At 40.2% G+C, this 24,850-nt stretch overlaps 1 protein-coding gene across 3 annotated transcripts in view; it reads right to left on the minus strand.

Annotated features, from left to right (window-relative positions):
• Positions 1 to 12,976, minus strand: part of LOC120528469 (zinc finger protein 184-like) — a 120,574-nt gene extending 107,598 nt beyond the window's left edge. For 2 of the 3 annotated variants that reach the window (XM_039752632.1, XM_039752630.1), the window contains exon 1: positions 12,496 to 12,976. In XM_039752632.1, the coding sequence (XP_039608566.1) occupies positions 12,496 to 12,913 (418 nt within the window). In that variant the 5' untranslated portion in view covers positions 12,914 to 12,976. Of the gene's footprint in view, positions 1 to 9,047; positions 11,657 to 12,495 lie in introns of those variants that run through there. The other variant, XM_039752631.1, reaches the window with a different exon arrangement.
• Between the last annotated feature and the right edge of the window lie 11,874 nt (positions 12,977 to 24,850).

A 24,850-nucleotide genomic window follows, 5' to 3' on the forward strand; every position in this document is an offset into this window, starting at 1 on the left:
AGCTACTCCAGTTTTTCTCCCACATCCCTACACGTTGATTTGATTGATTAGCACATACTCTAAACTGGCCCTGTATGACTGGCAGTGTGGGTTTCTTTACATCCTGACCTTCAATGGACTGGCACACTGTCCACTGCTGATCTCTGCCTCATGCCCAATGCTCCCAAAGACCATTTATCAGAAAATTTGTACCTAGCATAGAAAGAGCTTGTCATGAATATTTCTATTTCTGGATAAACTAAACTTTCCCAGTCTAATTTATTCAGCTCATTCTTTATTCTCAATGTCCTATTTTTGTGTTTTTGTGACTTACAGACTCACACTAACCAGTTTAATGCCACCTAATGTACGAAAGTACTTAACAAATCAAGTCCAGACCAACGGGGTCCATCTTCAGTTCAGAGAAATTGGGTGGAACACAACATGTCACTCAACATTAAGAGGTCAAATCAAGACACTGGTGAAGTGACTGACGTGACAGTCGAGTAAGGACAAGTGTCTTACGGAGAGTTGTCCTGACCTAATGGCCTCCCCACTGGTTTACTGATTTTATGCTTGTCAGCTTTTGTTGCTCACTCATTGAATTGCTGCATATTATTGGAAACTAAAATCCTCATCTAAACCCCTGCTGACTGCTCACTAGTAAGGAGAGAAAAGGCAGAGTTTTGTTTCACAAACTGATTTTCATTCTAAAATTTGTTTTGCATGCAATTTCACAATTGTAAAATAAAAAATCTGTTTAATATGCTTTTTATTTTCTTTGTTAGGGGTGTTCAATATTGTATGAGGCTAAAAGCAATGAATAATGGTCTCTAAAGGTTACTCTAATATCTGCTTCCTTGATCACTCACTATGCTAATGCTGTTACCCTAATTCTTCATGTCTCCTTCCATGTGTTTCCAAAAACTTTCATGTTCCTCACACACTGCCTGCACACACATCCACGCCAACAGTTTTGCTTCAAACCATTCAATACGGTGATCAGAGGTAACACCATCAGCGCTCAGTCTCCATAACTCCATCTAAACCAGTATCCTTTCCAAAGCTCCACATGAGCCAACCACCAGGCTTTACCTGAGAAGAAGAGCCAACACAATATTTGCATGTAAGTCAGTGGTTCTCAAACTGTGGGGCAGGCCCCCTTAGGGGGGGCACGAAGTAACAAAAGGGGGTGCAAAGATGTGAAAAAAGAAAACAAGAATCGAAAATATGAAAAATATATCTATTGAAACCAAAGCAAATTAACTTAAACTACATTCTGATACTAAAAAATAAAATATAGAGTTAGATAAATGTCGATAAAAGTTAAGTAGGTATAATAAAATATGCATCTATGATATATCATTTATTAAAAAAGACCAAATTGGTATTAGTGGGCTCATTTAAAAAAAACCTTAGGGGGGTGCGATTAAAACTGTTATGAAAGCTTGGGTCACAAATACTTAAAGGTTGAGAAACGCTGATGTAAGTGCTGTCTGTCTGTACCATATATATTTATGCATTTTCCATACCTTCCCAGCTGTTTTGTTCTGATTTGAGGTTTAACGTATTTAGTCAAAGACCTGTGAATCCTTCATTTTCCCAATTAATGAGACCACCATGTCAATATGCCACACTGCACACTGATGAACGACCACCGGACTGATGCTTTGTGGATGTCAGTAAGACCAGAAGAATCCTTTGTGAAGATCTCATTACATAACAAGATCCAAGTAAGAGAGACATTTCTGCAGTGCATAACACATTCTCTCCCTTTCCCTGAATTTCCAGAGGGTTCCCTAGTTGTGTAAAACATTCTGTGTGGTCCCAGTGCCAAAGAAAGGACATTCCACTGACCCAGAAGACTTCAGGCCAGTTTCTGTAACTTCATACATAACATAACAGTGAAATTGATCATTTAGACCTGAGCAGTGCTCTCCAATCCAAATGTGAGTGTCTGCACTCTGTTATGTGTCCTGTGTTCCCCTGTGTGTGTCCGTTGTGCCGTCGTATGCCCAGTCTAACCTGAAACCACACTACTGAGATGTTCAGTTACTAATAAAGATGAACTTACTTCATACATCATGAAGACCTTTGAGCATTTGGTCCTAAAACAGCTATGGCCTCTCGTGTCAGCACATCTGGATGGTCTACAGTGTGCCAATCAGACACACATAAGTGTGGAGGATGCTGTCATCTCTCTGCACCTCAGTCCCACTCTCACTTGGACAAAGCCGGCACCACAGTCTTGATCATGTTCTTGGATATCTCCATGGCCTTTATCACCATTCAGCCCTATTGACTATTGAAAAGTTTCAAAGCTATGCATCATGATGCTCCCTCAGGTCCTGGACTACATGAAAAACAGACAAGAGTTTGTGAGGTTCAAGGGCTGTGTGTCAGAACTGGTGGTGTGTAATACTGAAGCATCTTTGGGAAATGTTCTGCCTCTCTTCTTGTTCACCCTCTACACAACAGACTTCCAGTACAATCCCAGCACTTGCCACCTGCAGAAATTCTCAGAAGACTCCTCCACCATTGGTTGCCTTAATAATGGTGACAAGTCGAAGTACAGGATGCTTGTGAAGGACTTGTGAAGGACTAGCTTGTGGTGCGTGGAGAACCACCTGCTGATCGAATATGAGCAGGACAAAAGAGTTGGTGGTGGGCTTCTGGCAGGCCAAAGAGCCTCTGAGACCACTTGCTGTTCAGAGGGAGGATGTGCATGTGGTGCAGAGCAAAATTACCTGGAGGTCCATATGAACAGCAAACTGGACTGATCTGACCACACAGTGGTGCTGTACAAGAAGGGCCGGAGCAGACTGGACTTCCTGAGAGGACTCAAGTCTTTTGATGTGTGTGGCAAGCTGCTGGAAATCTGTGGTCTCTTGGGGCATTCAAACGAAGCGCAAGGAAGGCCTGAAGAAACCAATCAGAAAAGCTGATCCATCACACAGCAAACCCTGGGCACTGTTGTGAAAAGAGGATGGGGGCAAAACTGGAGGTCACCAGGAAAAATTCCCTCCAGGTGGAGCTCACTTGGGAGGCACTTTTAGCCACAGGCTATTTCCACGACAGTGAACTAAGAAGCACCTTGGGTGTCTTTGCTGCCCACTGCAAAGCTTCATCCTCACATTCTAAACTAAATGCTGATAATCTTTAAGTTCAATAAACTATTTCTGCACAATTTACTTTGACTGATTGATTAATTGTATTATTTGTCTTGTAAGTCCATATCCTTGATTTTTTATGTTTCTGCTGCTGTAGGCGTCCAAACTTCCCCTCATAAAGTTTATCTAAATTAATTTAGGTTCCTTCATTTAAGATTTCTTGCATGACGTGCCAGTCAATGTGTCCTCACTTTGAAGAGCAGCTTTGGTTCAGAGAGGACCAAACTGTCAACTTTCTTGAGTCTCCAGATGAGTTCAGTCTTGTAAAAGTGAGAAGTTTAAATGAAACCATTAATCAGGAGCTTCTCACACATGACAATTCAACATGGCAAAGCAGGCCTGGCTGTGTAGTCACTTGATAAGAGTCCTTGTTTCTCTTGGCACACTCATGCCGCTTTAATGATGCCAAGCCTTTAAGGATAATGTCCAGTTATGTGCGGAGTTGTCTTTGTGCTCAGGGGTCAAGGGAAGACCCTTGTTGGTAGTGGAGTGCACTCATTGTCTTTCTGACGTGCTCCTTCTTCAGGTATTTGGTCTGATGTTGTCTTCCTCAGCTCACTCTTAGGCTCTTTGCCTTGACACTTTTTGGCACAGGAGTTTTGGCACTGAAGCCCCCAACCCAGTATAATGGCACAGAGCTAATAAAGCCCCCCAGGGTGTCACAGACGTTTCAGAATGTCCAACTCCAATACCTATAAGGAGGATACAGGCTGCTTTGATTGTGAATAAAGATGATGGGGTCGGCTTTGTGGCTCCTTATGTTGAATGGATGGTGTTGTTGTGTCAGCCACTAATATCCAGAGATGATTTGCTGGACGGCAGCGTGAATAATGTCCACCTGCTTTATGAGTTTCAGCTACAACTGTCATCTGGCAAGAGGAAATGTGGCTAATCAGATGTTTGCATATCAAGAAACTGCAGCAAGACTCAATAGTAAAAGAATCAGAACAGACATTGACAAAAAGTGCTAAATGGAGTTATAATGAAAATCACCAGCAGTCACCGACTAGAAGATATGCCTTAAATCTCGATGTTAAAACTGCAAACAAACTAAAAATGGTATTTCTCTGAATTGATCATCAATCCTATGAGTATCACAGTGAAGTCCTTGGAGGGTTGAATCCTCAGCCTCAGGCCATTTACTCAAAACAGTACAATAATTTAAAGGCGTAACTCCACAAACATTTACACTCAAAACTTTTAACGGTGACAAAGCGAGATTTTTCACAAGCTGATAATCAGACGACGTACTGTCTCCAAAATCTAGACGCTGAACCATTAACACGGTCAAAGTGAGAATAAGCATGAACTTATACTCACACACTGAAGATGATTAACAGTTGGATCCGCAATCTTGGATTCTGCCTCATGTGTGATGAAGGGTGTGAGGCCGAGCGTCGGTGATGTGGCACTTAATTCTAGGGAGGCAACAGTGCAACACATCCTAGCAACACAGTCAAGAAGGATAAAGCTACAAAATGGCAACAGGCCACACTTACAGGTTAGCAATAAAAACAGTTTATTAATTGTCAATTCATTATTAACACCAAAGCTCATGTATTAATAATCTCTAATGTACAAGGCCTCCAAGAACTCAAAGTAAAGAAGTAGAAAAAATATTTAAAGCAAACCAAAATGTCAAGAACGTTCACATCGTAACAGGCCTGGCTCGTGTTTGATTAACTCTGCTCGTTATCAGATGAAACACAGAAAGCAAACTGATGAAATGCCAGCTAACAGGAGCGCCACAGAACAATCCCACCACTCAGGTGAGTCCTTCTGAATGAAGACAGACCAGGGAGGGCAGCTGGCTTTGTTCACGTGTTACAAGTCTGTCCTTCTCAGAGTGCCATCCACTTTGTGCTCCAGTCCCAAACTCCAAATGTGCTACGGGGTGCAGTGAGGTTGCCGATCTGGAAGTGGCACTCTATACAGGGCTGATGAATGGTGCCATAAAAATTAACAAAAGTGATTGATCACAAATGCCACATTACGTGTTTGTGTGATCTTTGTGATGACATTACAGTTTCAGAACACGCTAACTGATAAATAACAGACTTATTCAGTGCATGATCACAGGTTTGAAATCAAAAACACATGAACTTTGAAGTTTGCATGCCACGGCTGACCTCAACAGTCCACTCAGGAGTGACTGAAAGTTCTTCCCACCAATCAGCTTTCTTCTTTTGTTTTCAGTTGGTACCTGCCTTTTCTGTGATGTCCTTTCTGATTTTGTCCTTGTCACCTCTGCCACTGAGCGTATTTCATCGATGCTAGCTCTTCATTTTGTGGTTTCCACTTTTTATATTTTTCTGCCTTCTTGATTTTCATGGCCAATGTGTCCTTTTTAGATAAGTCCTGGTAAGAGTCAAGCTATACTCACACATTTGAGAACATCAATGAAATGAAATGTAAAATGAGTGTGGCCAAAAAAATGAAAAATAAACTTACAAAATACAGAAATCCAAGCAGAGTGAACCAACAATGAGTAGTGAGGGGTCAAATTTGACCTTTAGTTGTGGGGGTAAAGAAGAGGCCACTTCTGCTCTTTGGAGTTTTCTGTCAAGTAAATGAATCTGAAGCTTAGTGTAGCTGACACTCTCTCAGAGCAGAGCTTTCTAATCGTCCATCCTGCTGTTGGAGTTTATTGAGCTCCTGTGGCCTCCAGCTTGTAGTTTCGATGTGTAGAAACGTTGTCTTGGTTATCGATAAGAAGAAGGTGCTGAACTCAAACTGAAACCTGAACCAACACATTCGGAGTATAGAGCGTCCTTCACACACCACCCAGGATATACTGACATGGAGCAAAGGGACATCCGCTATATTTTTAGGTTAATTTATCACATTACAGTTTTTCTCAGTTGCTTTGTTGCATTTCTCACAACATAATTGCAGTTCTCAAAACTACTCGTTCAATTCCCACAACCTTTAGTCAGTTGTGCACATCATAACAGCAATTTCTGGGTGTCTTTGTCATTTTGCAGTTGCTTTAGTTCACTCAGGCAGATGCTTATGTGCAATTAATTCTCAGCTATATCATGCATCAATGGTTGCTTATGTCATGATGATCAAAATGCATTGTGTAGCCCTCTTTTGCATTGTCTTACACTCCAGACAAACTTGTCATTTTTTCATTGTGTAAGTCATTGCAGTCAAAAGTGTTCAACAAGATGTCATTGGCTGTCAAGTGTATTTTATAGGTTTCTACAAAACTTTTTTTTGGTTCGTATTTACAATACTAATGATTCCTGCACCACCTTACTGTAAATTGCTCTCAGGTGACACATTATCGGGGCAGGTATGAGATCTTAGATCAATCAAGCAACTAATCACTGAGCAGTCCCCTAAAATTGCTCCTGAACCCGCAGCTGGCAAGCATATAAAGACAAGGCACAATGCAGCATGGAAGCACATCAAGGAAGGACAACCTGAAAATGGAAGAACAGCAAGAAAATGAACAGGCCAACAGCCCAGCCCAGACCAAGAAGAGTAGTGGTGTGTGGTGTAAGGAGACAAAACAGACAAGGGAGAAGAGGTTCAACACATAGGTCAGTTTCTGATGAAATAAGGGCCACAATTGTGGACCATGTTATAAATCATGGCCTTTCAATGGCTGAAGCAGGTCAAAGGGTGCAGCCAAATTTGGGGAGAACGTCGATTGTTCAGACATTTCGCAGAGAGAACAGGTGTGTAAATAACGATTTTACTCTGTATTTGTGTGTATTACTTTATAATGTTACAGTATGTCATATATTTACAATAGTCCACACTAGACAATATGTATGTTACTGTTGTCCATTCATTGTTGTATTTTTACTGTGACACATAGGACTTGAGACTTCCTGGAAGAGGTGGCAGGGGGCCTATTTGCACTCCTCGACAGGTAGAGGCTATTTGTGCTATGGTCATGAGACTTAAGGAAATACAAACTGCCATTATTGCTGATGACGATGTGTTTGAGAATGTCCAGTCTGTCAGCATCTCAACTATTGACAGGGTGCTGAGGAGAAACCAAATGAGTATGAAGCAGTTATACTACGTACTTTTTGAAAGGAATAGTGAAGAAGTGAAGGAACGTCGGTACCAGCATGTGCAGGTAAGACTGAACGTCTGCAGTAATACTGTAACTGTAATCTACTGTACAGCAAATAGTCCAACATTGTATATCGACATGCAGTACAGTTGATTTCTCCTTGACAGATTTGCTACCGCTGTGAGAGCAACATGAATATGTTAGATTTGACTATTGTCTCCAAAATGAAAATGCATTTTACATCAAACTGACTGTAGTATCTTGTTTGTTACAGCGTATAATGGACCTGGAATCAAGTGAACCACCATATATTTTCATATACATGGATGAAGCTGGCTTCAACTTGGCCAAAGGAAGAAGACGTGGGCGTAATCTGATTGGACAGAGAGCTACTGTTGACGTGCCAGGCCAGCGGGGTGGGAACATCACTATGTGTGCGGCTATTTTGGACAATGGGGCCCACACTCCCATTCCTCTTGTGGGGCCGTACAACACCCAACATCTGCTGACCTTCTTGAACACCCTCTACAGGGATCTCATTCCTGAAGAGGAGATTGGTCAAAAAAATGGACCACAGTATGTGATCATTTGTCATAATATGAGTTTCCATCACTCCAACCTAATCAGACAATGGTTTGCCAACCACCCCAGGATGTTGATGGAATTCCTACCTCCATATTCCCCATTCCTCAACCCTCAGCTTGGAGGTGGAAGGTATATGAGTGTAACCCACTTACACAAATGACACTGCTTGCTGCCATGGAAGCCGAGTGGGGGGACATAACAGCAGACGCCTGCAGAGGCTGGATAAGACATTCTAGGAGGTTCTTTCCACGCTGCATTGCAAAGGAAGATATCCGTTGTGATGTGGATGAGAACATGTGGCCCAATATACAGGATCAGCAGCAATTGTAGAGAGCATTTAGAGTTTCAGTATGTACAGTGATCCCTCGCTATATCGCACTTTGACTTTCACGGCTTCACTCCATTGTGGATTTTAAATGTAAGCATATCTAAATATATATCACGGATTTTTCACTGGTTCACGGATTTCTGCGGACAATGGGGCTTTTAATTTATGGTACATGCTTCCTCAGTTTGTTTGCCCAGTTGATTTCATACAAGAGACACTACTGGCGGATGGCTTAGAAGCTACCCAATCAGAGCATGTATTACGTATTAAATAAAACTCCTCAATGATATACGATATGCTTCCCGTGCGGTGCTTGATTGTTTGCTTTTCTCTGTCTCTCTCACGCTTTCTGACTGACGGAGGAGGTGTGAGCAGAGGGGCTGTTTGCCTAGAGGATACGGACGCTCCTGTAAAAAATGCTGAAACTACCTTCACATTGCTCCCTTCTTTGTGGCCTCTTTATCGCGGTGCGCATACTTAAAAGCCCAACAGCACGTATTGATTTTTTGATTGTTTGCTTTTCTCTCTCTGACATTCTATGCTCCTGACATGCATTCCTTTGAAGATGAAGATATGTTTGCATCATTTTAATTGTGAGAAAGAACTGTCATCTCTGTCTTGTCATGGAGCACAGTTTAAACTTTTGACTAAAGGGTGTTATTTCATGTCTAGAGGGCTCTAATAAAGTTAAAAAAACTTATTTAGAAGGTCGTAAACAGGTTTTCAATGCTCTATCTGCGAAAATATTAGATTTATAAATAAAGAATCCTACTTCGTGGAAATTCATTTATCTGTCTGGAGCGGATTAACCGTGACAAACAAGGGTTTACTGTGCGGAGAATATTTATAAACAGTGTGGGAGAGTTTCTAAGGGCTTAAAACATATAAAAATAACCATACAAACATATGGTTTCTACTTCGCGGATTTTCACCTATCACGGGGGGTTCTAGAACGCAACTCCTGCGATCGAGGAGGGATTACTGTAAATATTGTTTTCGATGTTGTCATTTTTTTTCCTTCATTTCATAGACTCCAAGTGCAGTGCATGGTACGTCACCATATACCTGTGCAATCAATAAAATATTCTTGAATCAATCTCCCGCAATCGGTGTTTTGTATTTTTATGTTTCCTGCCCTTGTCATTCAGATGTTTTGTGCATCAGAAAATGTTTAGATTGTGGCAATTTTATATTGATAAAATGACTTTACATTTTGGCTGTCATGTCCGTGTATGATGTTTCATGGACTTGGCATTTTGATGGCACTGACATATTCAGCGATGTAAATACTTGCTATTGAGGCATGGATTGAGGATTTTGAAGAAGTTACCTGCTTTTGCTGGTCATCCATGATGTTTTGCCAGTGTTTTGAGAAATGCACTTGCTGTTATGCAAATGTTAAGTCTGTTGTGAGAAATGCACCAAAGCAACTGAGAAAAACTGTAACAGCTGGGGCAGCAGACATCTCTGTGTGTCTTCTGCTTTGTCTTCCTTTTTTCTCTTATGTCAGACAATAAAATCAGTACATTACATTTTCATTGTTGTCTGAATACATTATGGTGTCCCATTTCTCATAACATTATTATTATTTTAAATAATTTTCCTTCTATATATTAATTGATATTCTTCACAAATGTGGTCCCCCATGCTAACCCTAGCATGCTGTTGTGACATCCTATTCAGATCTTAAAACATTTCTCTTTGAACCCTGAATGTTTCATTTTATTTGTATTTCAATCTTCTTAAATAGCCACATTTGGACTCACCCTTGACACACAGCTGATGAATGTGTTTGGTTTGTAAAGACTCTTATCATTTATAAATGATGACCTAAATTAGCTTAATAGTCTTATAAAGCCCCTCTACATTGGTCTGTCATGTGAGGGCTCTCTTTTTAGTCTCCTGTCCTCCTCGACTGTCCCTCCCCAGTATCTGATTGGAGAGCTTTGGCTGTCAGCTGACGTCACAAAATGACTTCTTCATTGTCAGGGTTAAGAACGGCTGTCTGCACTCAGCCCAGGCGTCAGCCATCAGATGACATCCCAGAGATGGTACAAGTTCATTACTACTCAGATAAGGCCCCATCTCCAAAGCTCCGAAACAAAAATATTCCCCTTCCGAGTCCTTCATGAAATCTTACGTGTTACTGATAATAGCTGATATAGGAGGACCACTTTCAACATCCAGAATTGATAAGAGACTTATCACAAGAAAGAAAGTCATTTATGAATATGAAGACCACTGTTGTCTGAAAAGCGTTAATCACATTTAGGACAACAATGACGTTTTTTCTTGCCCCTATAAGTTGTTGAAGAAGATTCTTGCTGTTTGTGAAATGTGTTGTATTCCAGTGTGAGTACATATGTGGCTCTGAGGTTACCTTACATCTACGATCTGTTTACCACATCCCATGTTTTCTCCACTATTCTTATGTATTTATTAACTACTTTCAACTGGAGTCGTAACCTCATTCAGAATATTTTTCTTTAATTTTTTGGTTGAGGACCCAAGAGAAAGATGATTTGTCAATTCTGGGACATGCTTTACTCAAATATGACTTTGTGTGCATCTCTGAAATTTTTTTCTGGAAGAGTATTCAGAACAGGCGTTCTGCTTCTCTCCGATGTGGATCCTTATGTGGCTCTTAAGCGTGTTTTGACATGAGAATTGTTTGCCACATTCTGGAGAGCAATGGGGTATTCTCACCCTAGTGAATTCTCATTTGGTCGTTAAGAGTCTTGCTGTTTGAGAAGTGCTTGCATCATACAACGTGAGCTTTTGCATGCCTTTGCAAACTTGAAATGTACAAAAACCTTTTACCATATTGAGAACAGCAATATGGCTTCTCTCCAGTATGAATTTGCATGTGCCTTTGAGAGCTGCATTTGTCAGAAAACTGTTTGCCACATTCTTAACAACAATCAGGTTTTTCTCCTGTGTGGATTCTTCTGTGCTTCTTAAGAACGCTTATTTGTGAGAACAACTTACCACACTCTGGACAAGAATGAGGTTTTTCTCCTGTGTGGATTCTTCTGTGCGTCTGAAGATGGCTTATTTGTGAGAACGACTTATGACATTCTGGACAACAATGAGGTTTTTCTCCTGTGTGGATTTTTCTGTGCTTCTGAAGATGGCTTCTCCTTGAGAACGACTTTCCACATTCTGAACAGCAATGAGGTTTTTCACCTGTGTGGATACTTCTGTGCCTCTGAAGATCGCTTCTCCTTGAGAACGACTTTCCACATTCTGAACAGCAATGAGGTTTTTCTCCTGTGTGGATCTTCGTATGCTTATTAATATCACATTTCTGTGTGAATTTTTTACCACATTCCAAGCAACATTTTTTTCCAGTGTGAACTTGGATTTCTTTCTCCACTTGCTGTCGATCATTTTTGATGGCTTCTATCTGTGTTACTCCAGCAGCAGGGAGAGAACTGCACTGCAAAAAGGCTGCTGTCAGGTTCTCAGATCCTCTTGCTGATTTCTTCATACCTTTCTCATTGTATTGAAGGGAGGGCTTACCAAATGAAGATGGAGAGAAGCTGCCATTCTTCTGTAAATCTGAAATATTTAAAATATTTGTGTTATTATTATATTTTTTATTTTCCTGACATGTTTATCCAAGGTGACTTACAACATTTGAGACACAATTGGTTACATTTCTCTTGTTTTTCCAACTGAAGCACGGGCTGGTCATGTGACTTGCTCGAGGTCACATGGTGACAATAGCTGAATTTGAATCTACAACTTCAGGGTTTGATATCCAAATTCCTAACCACTACCCGCCTTTTAAAATAAATGAAACAGTACAAGTAAAGTGGTGTCACACTGGTTGGAGTTCCTTTGTCACACTGAGGTGCCATTTATGGTCTGGCCACTCCGTGTGTGGTATTTACATGTTCTGCTGCTGTCTGTTCAACTTCTCCACCTTTCTCTCATGTGAAAGACAGGCCTGAGCTGATTGATCGATCAAATTGACCACTCATACGCACTCGGAGCGATGGAGTACAGCCGAGACATCCAAAGAAGCTACCTACCAACAGAACTGCAGAATGCATGAAGAAATTGTCAATAAAGTGTTTTTAGTAAAATAAGACTTTTGATATTCTCATTGAACGTAATGCGATGTTGACCTAACACATGTCACAGCTTCAGTCAGAGCTTCATGATGTTCAAGTTATGCACTCAACACTTTAGATTTTTCCTTATTCACCCAAGTTTTTCTAATTTATCATTTATTAGGTAACCTATTGTTTGTTATCATTTGCCCAAACAGGTGATCTTTATCCAAGATCAATTAACCGTGTTGTCCAATCTCATTTCAACCTTCTAAAAACATCAAAACACCCACCATTAGAATTTATTGTTCTCTTTCTTTTATATTTAATCACATTACTCACTTATTCCAACACTCCCAGGTGACTCTTCTCCTTCTCTCCCATTTTCCTCTGTGATTTTCTCTTCCGACTCTGATAACTCTGATTTCAGCTCTGCAGGATTCTCCTGTGTAGCCAGTCGTCCCGTATTAGTGGACCAGGGCAGTAAACTGGATGGAGATTCTTCACAGGCCTCTTGCTTGAAAATATCCTCAGTTTCATGTTTTTGAAGTTCAAGACCAACAGAGAAATCATTCAAATCCTCAGCTTTAATGGTAACAGTCACCCACTTGCACTCCTCCTCCTCCTTTTTAAAAACTGAAATTCTTTCTTCGTGATCCTCGAGCTTCACACGCACATCCTCTGGTGTGAGCCGCTCACAGTCCTCTTCTTTAATGTCCACCGTTCTTTCATCCACTCCATCTTCTATGGCAGAGGCCATGCTCTGTGGGAAACTCTTCTCAGATTCACTTCTCACATGGACAGCCCTGAGCTGGAGGCCATAAGACACCTCAGTGTATGGCCATGTGAAATGGGAAAGCCCTGTGAAAATAAAAGTGTAGAATTAACTTCATAAAGTCAGTAAAAATAATCAGCACACTTCAGGGTCACAGTGCCCTCCATGAGGTTTGGTTCAAAGACACATTTTACTTCATTTTCTCATTCTGCCTCACAGTTTAAAATTACAAATCAAACAATTCAGATGTGATCAAAGTGCACTGCAGCCCTTCATTAAAGGTGATTTGCATACATTTCAGTGCCACCATGTAGATATGACAACACTTTATCTAAACGGCACCATCATGTTTGGACACAGCAATGGCAGGTCTATTAAAGCCGTCATATTTAGGGCTTTGTTGGATATCCTCGCTGGACTTGAACTGCACATCGGGAGCTTCTTTCTGTTAAGTTGTTATATTCTTTATCTTATAAATGAGCTTCTATTTGTGGGAATACGGGACTGCATCCCAACTGGGAGTAGGTCATTCTGGGTTTGAGGAGAGTGGGTTTGTAGGCGGTTACTTGTGACGGGTGTGCTTTATAGGAGAGAAGAATAAAAAGTGTGTTGCTAACATCAAAGGTGTTGTGTTGTTATTAAAGTTTAACATTCATAGTAGAGGATGGCTGATAATTATAGAATCCTGCCTGCATTTGACATGAGAAAGAAATACGAGAGCTTTAATATAATATAAGATTTAATATGGACACGGGTTACTGAGCTTAGAAATAAAAAAAAGCACTTGGGGTTATATCATCGATTTGGAGAAGAGATAAATTCCACATCAAATCATCACACTTTTGGACCTCATCATCACAGATTTCAACAAAAAACAAATTTTCTGGACATGTTCATCACATTAAAGGTAGCATTAGTGAAAAACTGGCCAAATGCATAAAATAGGGGTTTTGCAATTGAAATTTCTTTTACTACCTCAAAATTAACTTTGTTAAAACAGAACCTGCTCAATTTTCTTCACTTCTCACCTACCTCTTGCCGAAAAAAATATTGATCAGCCTTGAGGACTCAGACAGCATTTCTGTAACATAGAAAACCATTTTAAAGTCCCTCCCTTTCAAAGATCCCAGAGGACTGTGGAAAAAGTCAACATCTCAGAAAAGGAGTGGAAGGCAGCAATGCAGAGAATTCATTCAAGCCCCATATGTGCTTATCCATCCATCCATTTTCTAACCCGCTGAATCTGAATACAGGGTCACGGGGGTCTGCTGGAGCCAATCCCAGCCAACACAGGGCACAAGGCAGGAACCAATCCTTGGCAGGGTGCCAACCCACCACAGGACACACACAAACACACCCACACCCACAGCATACACTAGGGTCAATTTAGAATCGCCAATCCACCTAACCCGCATGTCTTTGGATCGTGGGAGGAAACCGGAGCGCCCGGAGGAAACCCACGCAGACACGGGGAGAACATACAATTATTCAACTCAAAATTATACATCGAGCACTCTACAGGCAGTTGTAGACCCGCAGTTACAGACCCGGAAGTGACGTCTCTGTCGTTTTAGGACTGACTTCTTTAAATTACTTTTGGAAGGTTTTGACAGATCTTGGGAATGCCCGGAAAGTAATCAGAAATTAAGCGATAAAAATGAGAAGGACAAACAGTACATCAAAACAAATAAAACGCATCATTGTGAAGTTCAGAGGGTTTCTGCCATCACGTCGTGTCACACATCAAACTAAACAATACGGCTCGTTTCTGTGAAATATCAATATTAACATTTATGTTGTGTTGGGGTCTGTGGAAACCATTTAACATGTCGACAAAATTAAAATCATCAAGATCTGTGTTCATTAAAAATAGTTTTTTGTTTACATTCATGAAACCAAATATACAATATAATTACACTGTTTGCACCATGTTAGTTTAGTAAAACATTTATAATAAAAGTGATTACGTTTTTTTAAAGTGTACTAGGCATGTGTGCAGTATTGTTCTAAACCAATTTACAATAAACGTTTAAGCCAATCTAATATTTTAAAACATGTATGTGAAGAAAATGACAATACATGTTCTACACTGAATTATGCTATATATTAATTGCCTTATACAGAACTACTCTAGTTTTTGTCACTTATTATTATAAACGATGGGCCATCAAAAGACAAAAAATAAAAATACTAATAAGAACACAATTTATTTCTATAGCACCCTGCCCAGAATTCATAAAGAACAACAGGACCGATATAACATTGGCTACAAATAATATCTCACTAAATCAAGATAAATACAGGATATACAAAACAAACAAATAGAATAAAAGACAATAATGCAGACTAAAATACAATATATAATACTACAAAAAATCTTGAACAAATAACATAAATTGTAATAAAAATTCAAACAGACAGAGGGGGTCAACTGACAGAAGGGGCCGAATGTCAGGTCTGTTTAATGTCCTCCTAAACAAATGAATGGAGTCAGCTGATGTCATTAACTTCAGGAGGTCAGTGCACAGTCAGGGCGCTATATACAGCTGAAGGCCCTGCTGTCACCCACAGAGTGCCAGTTAGTGAGGGGCACAGAATGAGAGGACCTTAGTGGGCAGGTCAACAACAGAATTTGATATTCAGTCCTGTAAGACACAGGGAGCAGTGAAGGTGCAGCAGGATGGCTGGGATGTGCTCGCTGTTGGTGGTCCATGTCAGGACTTTTACAGTTGAGTTTTGAATCAGCTGGAGCTGTGATACAAGATTATTATAAAATTAAGATACTTATTATATAATAAATTAAGGTATAAGGGTTGCCCTGGACAGGACATAAGCTACATAGGGTCTGACAATGGGTCCAAGGATTTCATCCCGATACGTAATGGCAGTCAAGGTGCCGTTGTCTAGCCTGTAGAGGTCTCTGCGTCCCTCCATAGATATGCCACTCCAGTCTGACCATCACTGACCCACCACCAACCCAGTCATGCTGAACGATGTTACAGGCAGCATAACGCTCTCTGCAGCTTCTCCAGACCCTTTCACGTCTGTCACATGTGCTCAGGATGAACCTGATCTCATCTGTGAAAAGCACATGGCACCAGTGGTGGACCTGCCAATCCTGGTATTCTATGGCAAATACCAGTTGAGCTCCACTGTGCCCACTAGAGGATGTCGGGCCCTCAGGCTACCCTCATGAAGTCTGTTTTTTATTGTTTGCTCAGAGACATTCAAACCAGTGGCCTGCCTGCTGGAGATCATTTTGTATGTTCTGCCAGTGCTCATCCTGTTCCTCCGGTCCTGCTGATGGTTTAAGGACCTTCTCTGGCCTGTCCAGCTCTCGTAGAGTAACTGCCTGTCTGTCTCCTGGAATCTCCTCAGTGCCCTTGAGACTGTGATGGGAGACACAGCAAACCTTCTAGCATGGCACATATTGATGTGTCTGCTATCCTGGAGAGGTTGGACTACCTGTGCCAGCTGTGTAGGGTCCAGGTATGGCCTCATGCTACCAGTTGTGACACTGACTGTAGCCAAATACAAAATGAGTGACAAAACAGATGAGGAGGGAAAATGTCAATGGCCTCCACCTGTTAAACCATCCATTCCTGTTTTGGGGTTTGTCTCAGTGTTGCCCCCCCATCTAGTGCACCAAAGCAGTTGAAACTGATGAACAAGCCCCTCTGCTACTTCACTTAGCAGATCAACAGCCCACAAGTGTCACTGACTTGATGTGATACTCACATTAAAAAGGGTTCCTTTACTTTTTTTTGAGAAGTATATTTTAATGTAATATTGTGGTTTATAAGTCACTACACACATTACTGAAATACGCTCAATGATAGTTTAGATAGCCTCACACTTCAGTCCTTCACAAATGCAGTAGTTTACAAACATCACATTTTAATTTCTCTTTGAGAAGCATGAAATATAATTATGTTGAATCTCAACTTATGATGACATTTTGCTACATATGTACTATTGAGTGACTTAGTTTTTAAATCAGATGGTCACTTTATTTTAACAAGAAATGTAAATAACCGGTTTACTCTTCACCCTCAGATCACATTCTATTAGGTCTAAAAGTGACACTTCATCACAGCTTTCTCAGCTCACAACTTACCTCAGTGAAATTAAATTCAAATTAAAACCTGAACAGAGCAAAACTCTTTAAAATTTAACTGCAACATAACTGAACTCCTGCAAAGTGGCACTAAAGTGTAACTTAAGAAAACAAACTCCTCTTCAGCCATTCTGGATGATGATCTCCTCAGACCTTCTTGGTGTCACTTTGATTCCTCCTTTTCTTATTTCACCTTGTAAGCCACATTAAGAAACCTCCACCGGTGTCACATTCCTTATGTTAGCTCATTCCTCTCCTTTTCTAATGTCGAGAATCTTGTCAAAGCTTTTATCACATCCCACATTGATTATTGTAAGTCACTACTGGCAGGTGACATTTCTAGTCTTATGTCACAGCTCCAGAGGATTCAAAACTCAACTGTAAAAGTCCTGACACGGACCACAAATAGCGAGCACATCACACCATCCTGCTGCACCTTTACTGCTCTCCGTGTCTTACAGGACTGAATATCAAATTCTGTTCTTGACCTGCACACCAAGGTCCTCTCATTCTGTGCCCCCCACTAACTGGCACTCTGTGAGTGACCTTCAGCTGTATATAGCGCCCTAACTGTGGACTGACCTCCTAAGTTAATTACATCAGCGGACTCCATTCATTAGTTTAGGAGGACATTAAACAGACCTGACATTCGGCCCCTTCTTTCAGTTCACCTCCTCTGTCTGTTCAGGTACTCAGGGTTTGAAATTTTATCACAATTTATGTTATTTGTTCAAGATTTGTTTGTAGTATTATATGTTGTATTCTAGTCTGCATTATTCTCTTTAATTCTATTTGAATGTTTCGTATATCCTGTATTTATCTCTATTTAGTGAGATATTATTTGTAGCCAATGTTATATCGGTCCTGTTGTTCTTTCTGAATTCTGGGCAGGGTGCTATATAAATAAATTGTGTTCTTATTAATTTTTTTTTCTTTTGATGGCCCATCATTTATAATAATAAGTGACAAAAACTTGAGCAATTCTATATGAGGCAACTAATATATAACATAATTCAGTGTAGAATATGTATTGCCGTTATCATCACATACATATTTAAAAATATTATATTGGCTTAAATGTTAATTCTAAATTGGATTATAATAATATTGCACACATGTATAATACATTTTAAAAAACGTAATCACTTTTATTATTAATATTTTATTAAACTCTAACGTGGTGTAAACATTATAATTATATTGTATACTTCATTTCATGAACTATTTTCAATTAACACAGATCTTGATGATTTTAGTTTTGTCGACATATTAAAAAATGGTTCCCACAGACCCGAACACAACGTAAATGTTAATATTAATATTTCACAGAAACGATCCGTATTGTTTAGTTTGATGTGTGACACGACGTGATGGCAGAAACCCCCTGAACTTCACAATGATGCCTACTACTTGGTTTGATGTTCTGTTTATCACTTCTCATTTTTATCGCTTAATTTCTGAGCGGGTCTTTGACCAGACGTTACTCTCCGGGCTTTGCCGAGACCTTCCAAAAGTAACTTTACGAAGTCAGTCCTGAAACGACAGAGACGTCACTTCCGGGTCTAGAACTGCGGTGACGTATAGTGCTGTGGCTCTGCAAGTGGATAGTATTAGAGAGAGCAGCTGAACAAGCGCGTGGCAGACTGACAGCACAGTTCGGAGCATGCGCGAAATTAAAGAACGAAACGGCGCGGAAAAGTGCACGAGCGCGAAGAGAGCAGAAGCAATCCCGATTTAACACGCCTCCGCCAAGTCAGATGTGGCATTACATTTCACGGGACACCGACCGGAAAATAAAGTAACGTATGGTCAGCTGAAAGTGCGCGACTCCCGTCATCCACGATAAACTCTTGAAGGTGCGATTTGCTGTTCAGCCTCCTCCTCCACGTAGCGATCAATCACCAGCAGTTAAAAGTGAACCACGCGGCCTCTGGCACCTCCTCAAATTTAAAGCCGTTCAGCATGTCGCGATCTTCCGCATTCCCACCCATACGCGATCCCCACGTTCGACTTTGTCTTACCTTCCGCACTTTTGCTTGATGTTTTCTTGGCAGTAAAGAAGACTGAACACGAGGATCTCGTAAGCGCAATCAAGTAGATATTGCAGCAGACCGAAGTAAAAAGGGGCGTGAATATCATTTTCGACTTCAGCCAATCATATATTAAATTTTCGTACGTCTGGCACAGATTAGCCAATCGAAAATTACACGTCACGGTCAATCACCTTTTTGTGTAACAAATCGCCGATCGGTTTATTTGTCATTCATGCCCCACTTTAGCCAATTGCCTTATGGATACGTAAAGAGAAAGGCGGGAGTCATTTCTAAAGGTGGACGTTTAAGATAATTTCTAAAGGTGGACGGTAGAGATGAAGTGACAGTAAGAGACGGAGTGTTTATTCGTAAAATACATCAGCGAGTGTCACTATCTTACACTATAACACTCCGTCGAGTGCATTATTAAGATCGCAGTGTATTTTTATCACCGTCATTTGTGATTAGCGGTTCTGAAAAAATAATAATAAAAGTTTGGATATGAGATATTTATCGTTACTAAACAACCTCTGAAGAAACTTTAAATAAACATAAAAATACAAATCTGTGTCCGCCTAATTTTAATGGATTAACGTGGATTTAAGTGTGGGCTCTACTTGATTGTGTCAGTCAAATGTTTGACTGTTGTTGTTTAGTCGAATGTCCAAATGAAACAAGTCACCTTAAAGACGGGCTATAAACGTATTAGAATTTTAAACGTTGAATAAACTGTCAGAGTTAAATCTTTACTTCTATAGTACAGAACCCTAAAATGTGTTGTATTACTTTCATTACTATTTATCAATGTTTATTTAAGTGTTCCTAATATTCCATTGTCCCCCCTTCAGCCCACAGATGAGCCTCTGTTCTTTGTTTGCTGATGTCTGTCTAATATTCTGCGCTCCTCGTGTCTGTTGTCATCATGCCGGCAGCTCTAGTGAGTTTCTTGCCTGTGGATCTCGTATTCAAGTTTGGTTTTAGCTGTATTATGATTACAGAATATTACAAATCACATACTTGACACTCTCACGTTCATGTATCAGGGAAGAGATAACGTTAAGAAAACTGGCAATAAAATTGTGACTTTAAAGAATCCATTGGCTGTCTCTACATGTTATCAGTGCTAAATGTACGAAACACAGTTATCATAGAGCTAATAGTCACATTTCAATGATTATTTTTATAATGAAGTTTAGTATGTTAAACGATCTTATGCCGTAAAAAGAGTAATAATGTTGTAGTTTTTGTAACTGTGCACCTTTTAAGTTAAGATCATCAAATATCCACCCATCCATCCATTATCCAACACGCTATATCCTAACTACAGGGTCACGGGGTCTGCTGCAGCCAATCCCAGCCAACACAGGATGCAAGGCAGGAAACAAACCCTGGGCGGGGTGCCAGCCCACTACAGGGCACACACCAGGGACAATTTAGAATCGCCAATCCACCTAACCTGCATGTCTTTGGGAGGAAACCCACGCAGACATGGAGAGAACACGTAAGGGAGGACCCAGGAAGCCAACCCGGGTCACCTAACTGTGAGGCAGCAGCGCTACCCTCTGCACCACCATGCTGCCCACATCAAATATATATTTATTAAAATACATATTATTTATGCAAAAGTTACATTTAGAGATTATAACATGACAGATGTTTGTTTGTAGTTCAAATCTCATTTATCCTCCATTTGACTCCATCAGGTCCTAGTGGTGTGCTGAACATATCAGCCTGTCTTTAGTGTCTCTGAGACTGGAGGAGGAGGCCAGGAGTCCAACTGTACAGCAGGCATTGATGGGCATCAACATCACGACTGGTAACAAGACAGAGATGGCACATAGTTCAGCTGGGCATCATCCTATATGACTACCCAAGGAAACAGCATATTAAGAGCACACCGAGTCTGTCTACTCCAGTATGGCCCTGACATTACAGCCTGTACAGCTGGAAACGACTCCACTTTACTGGTCATGTAGCACACACTGCACTGAGGCTGTCAAGTCTGAACCATTAAATCATTCAATCTGAACAGCTGGGGATTTATTTTGACAATGATATTACTGGTAAGGCATTTTATTTTGTTATCTGTCATATCTTTATACTGAAAAACTGGTTTACATCAATGTAGTTTTCTATAGGATATATATATATATATATATATATATATATATATATATATATATATATATATATCTATATATATATATATATATATATATATATATATATATATATATATATATATATATATATATACACTGTGTGCACAATGATTAGGCAAGTGAGTATTTTGACCATATCATCATTTTTAATGTGTATATTCCAACTCCAAGCTGTATTAACTTGAACGCTTATTGGATTTAAGCACGTCAGGTGATGTGTATTTGTGTAATGAGGGAGGGTGTGGCCTAAGGAGATCAACACCCTATATCAAGGTGTGCAGAATTATTAGGCAGCTAGTTTTCCTCAGGCAAAATGGGCCAAAAAGAGATTTAACTGACTCTGAAAAGTCAAAAATTGTAAAAAGTCTTTCAGAGGGATGCAGCACTTTTGGAATTGCTAAGATATTGGTGTGTGATCACAGAACCATCAAACATTTTGTTGCAAATAGTCAACAGGGTCGCAAGAAACGTGTTGAGAACAAAAGACGCAAATTAGCTGCCAAAGATTTGAGAAGAATCAAACGTGAAGCTACCAGGAACCCATTATCCTCCAGTACTTTCATATTCCAGAGCTGCAACCTACCTGGAGTGCCCAGAAGTACAAGGTGTTCAGTGCTCAAAGACATGGCCAAGGTAAGGAGGGCTGAAACCCAACCACCACTGAACAAGAAACATAAGTTGAAACGTCAAAACTGGGCCAAGAAATATCTGAAGACAGATTTTTTCAAAGGTTTTATGGACCGATGAGATGAGAGTGACTCTTGATGGACCAGATGGATGGACCTGTGGATCAGTAATGGGCACAGAGCTCCACTCCAACGTGGAGGTGGGGTACTGGTATGAGCTGGTATTTTTAAAGATGAGCTAGTTGGACCTTTTGCATTGAAGATGAACTCAAAATCAACTCCCAAACCTACTGCCAGTTTTTCGAAGACACTTTCTTCAAACAGTGATACAGGAAAAAGACCTTGATTTTTATGCAGGCCAATGCTCCATCACTTGCATCGAAGTTCTCCACTGCGTGGCCAGCCAGTAAAGGCCCTTATCATTCTGGGTCATTTTTGCTAAATCGCTTGTAATTTGACCTCTCCAAATTAGAATCATTGCTGTTATTGAACTATCTGGAGTATAAACACATGTTTGGTCTCTTTGTAAAGGTAACATTCTCTAGTTTCACCCTTAGTAGTCAGAATCACTGTAGGTGTGACTGATCAAAAGTTATGCACATTAGAACTCACAAAAAAAACGAATTTTTTTGTTCTCGCCTAAGTTTTTTTATGAAAATAAAGGAAAATAAAGCTGCAGTAGGTAGGTGGGGACAGAAACACACTATGTACCAACAGAATAACTTGTTGACTACTCACATTTCAAATTTGAAAAGAATACCTGTCAAAATGACATTTTTACACCAGTTTTATGTGGGCATGCCCAGGGCTTTTAGAGGGACCATTATCCACATTTTGGAACGTATGGAAAAGTGTAATAACTTTTGAATGCTTCAACCCACAGATATCAATGAGGGCTCTACTGAAAGCTTACACCTAAAGGAATCTATATCTACACACAGTGTCACTCTATTAGTTATAAAAATAATAAAAACAATAAAAAATACACATTTCTATGTAAAAATAGTCAATACAAGTTATGGGCCAAAAATATATTTATATTTTTATTTTTACTTTTTTTATAAAATGCACACAAACTATATATATTTCTTTTACAAACTGTTACAACACAGCTCAGCGTTTTTCCATGTGCCACTTGATGGCAGCAATCACTAGCAAGCAGAAAGCACAAGGCGTGGCACGCGCTCTCTGCCATTAGACGTCTCCTGTGCCGGTTGAATACTTTCACGCCGCGTACATGCATCTATTATTTAATCGAGAGTGTATTTACGTTTAAACTTCTACTTTTATTCATATTTAAAATGCGAAAAAACTTGGCGAAATCACAATAAACAACCACGCACCAACTCTGCAGACTGGCACAAATGCCACCTTCACGCAGCTCGATCGTTTTGTTTACAAGTTAGTATGGCAAGTTACATATCAAAATGCTTGGCTGCTCATTGGCTGTAAGTTTTGAGTGTCAGTCACAGTGTCCAATCAAACTGGTAGATTCTACCAGAGTTTGAAGCTATACGTCACCCTCAAGCTTCTGTGACACTCGTTGGCTATACGAGGTGCCAGTCAACCCCAGACCCGTCGTAATTGGCCAACTTAGGTGTCTTTCGAAAGCTAACACTTCCGTGTTTCATGCCGTAGCATGGTTATCGCCGACAGAAACAAATTACGTCTAATATGAGCAATATAAGTGAAAAAATTACTTAGGTGGTCTCAAGTTATGAAACGTTTTCTGGAGTTTTGTCCCTTTGAGAATATATCGTGTGTTTTGGACCTAATCGTTTTACTGGATTATATTCGCTGGAGCCTTACGGACACAATGGGATCAATACTGCTCGGAAATATTGATGTTTGACTTGCAGGGGTCTTCAAAGGTAGGGACAGTCAACTCTTAAAAGTATGTACTTCTCTGTAAAAAAGGCTTTAGTGTCAGTGCTGTGGTTGTTGTGTGTCAAAATGGTTTATATCATCGGAAAGACGAGACTTTGAAGTTTCATTTGATGGGTAGGGTGTCGAGATGCATGGCAGATGGGCATGCACACATTACTGTAACGTTTTGAACGCTGTTATGTCCCGGACCGCACGTGCGCGTTAAGAGGTTTTTAAAGATGAAGGAATAATGACATGGCCCCCCTTCCTCATCTGACCTAAACCCTATCGAGAACTTGTGGGCACTTCTTAAACGCTAGATTTACGGGGGAGAAACACAATCCACCTCTCTGAAGAGTGTCTGGGAGGCTGTAGTCACTGCTCCACAAAAGCTGATCGTCAACAGATCAAGAAACTGACAGACTCCATGAATGGAAAGGCTTATGACTGTTATTGGAAAGAAGGGTGGCTATATTGGTCATTGATTGATTGATTGATTGATTTTTTGAAATGTCAGAGATGTTTATTTGTAAATTTTGAGGTGTTTGTTTATTATTCTCACTATAACAGATGAAAATAAACAAGTGAGATGGGAAAATTTTCATTTTTCCTTTAGTTGCATAATAAATCTGCACACTAATAGTTGCCTAATAATTGTGCGCACATATGTATTCCCCTGATGATGTTCACACTCACATTTCCGTTGTGAAACATTCAGGTTTCAGGTTTATTAACATTTTGGATTGACTGATAGCACTGTGTTTGTTCCATATTAAAATTAATCCTCAAAATACAACTTGCCTAATAATTGTGCACACAGTGTATATATATATATATATATATATATATATATATATATACAGTATATATCAATGACACTTGTGGGCTTTTGATCTGGTCAGTGAAGTAGCAGAGGGGCTTGTTCTTCAGTTTCAGTTGGTGCTCTAGAGTGGTGGGTAACACTGAGATGACCCCCAAAACAGAAATGAATGGTTTAACATCTGGAGGGAGGCCACTGACATTTTCCCCTCCTCATCTGCTTTGTCACTCGTTTTACATTTGTCTACAGTCAGTGTCACTACTGGTAGCATAAGGCCATACCTGGACCCTACAGAGCT

The sequence above is a fragment of the Polypterus senegalus genome, chromosome 4 (assembly GCF_016835505.1).
Source record: "Polypterus senegalus isolate Bchr_013 chromosome 4, ASM1683550v1, whole genome shotgun sequence".
NCBI classification, from domain to species: domain Eukaryota; kingdom Metazoa; phylum Chordata; class Cladistia; order Polypteriformes; family Polypteridae; genus Polypterus; species Polypterus senegalus.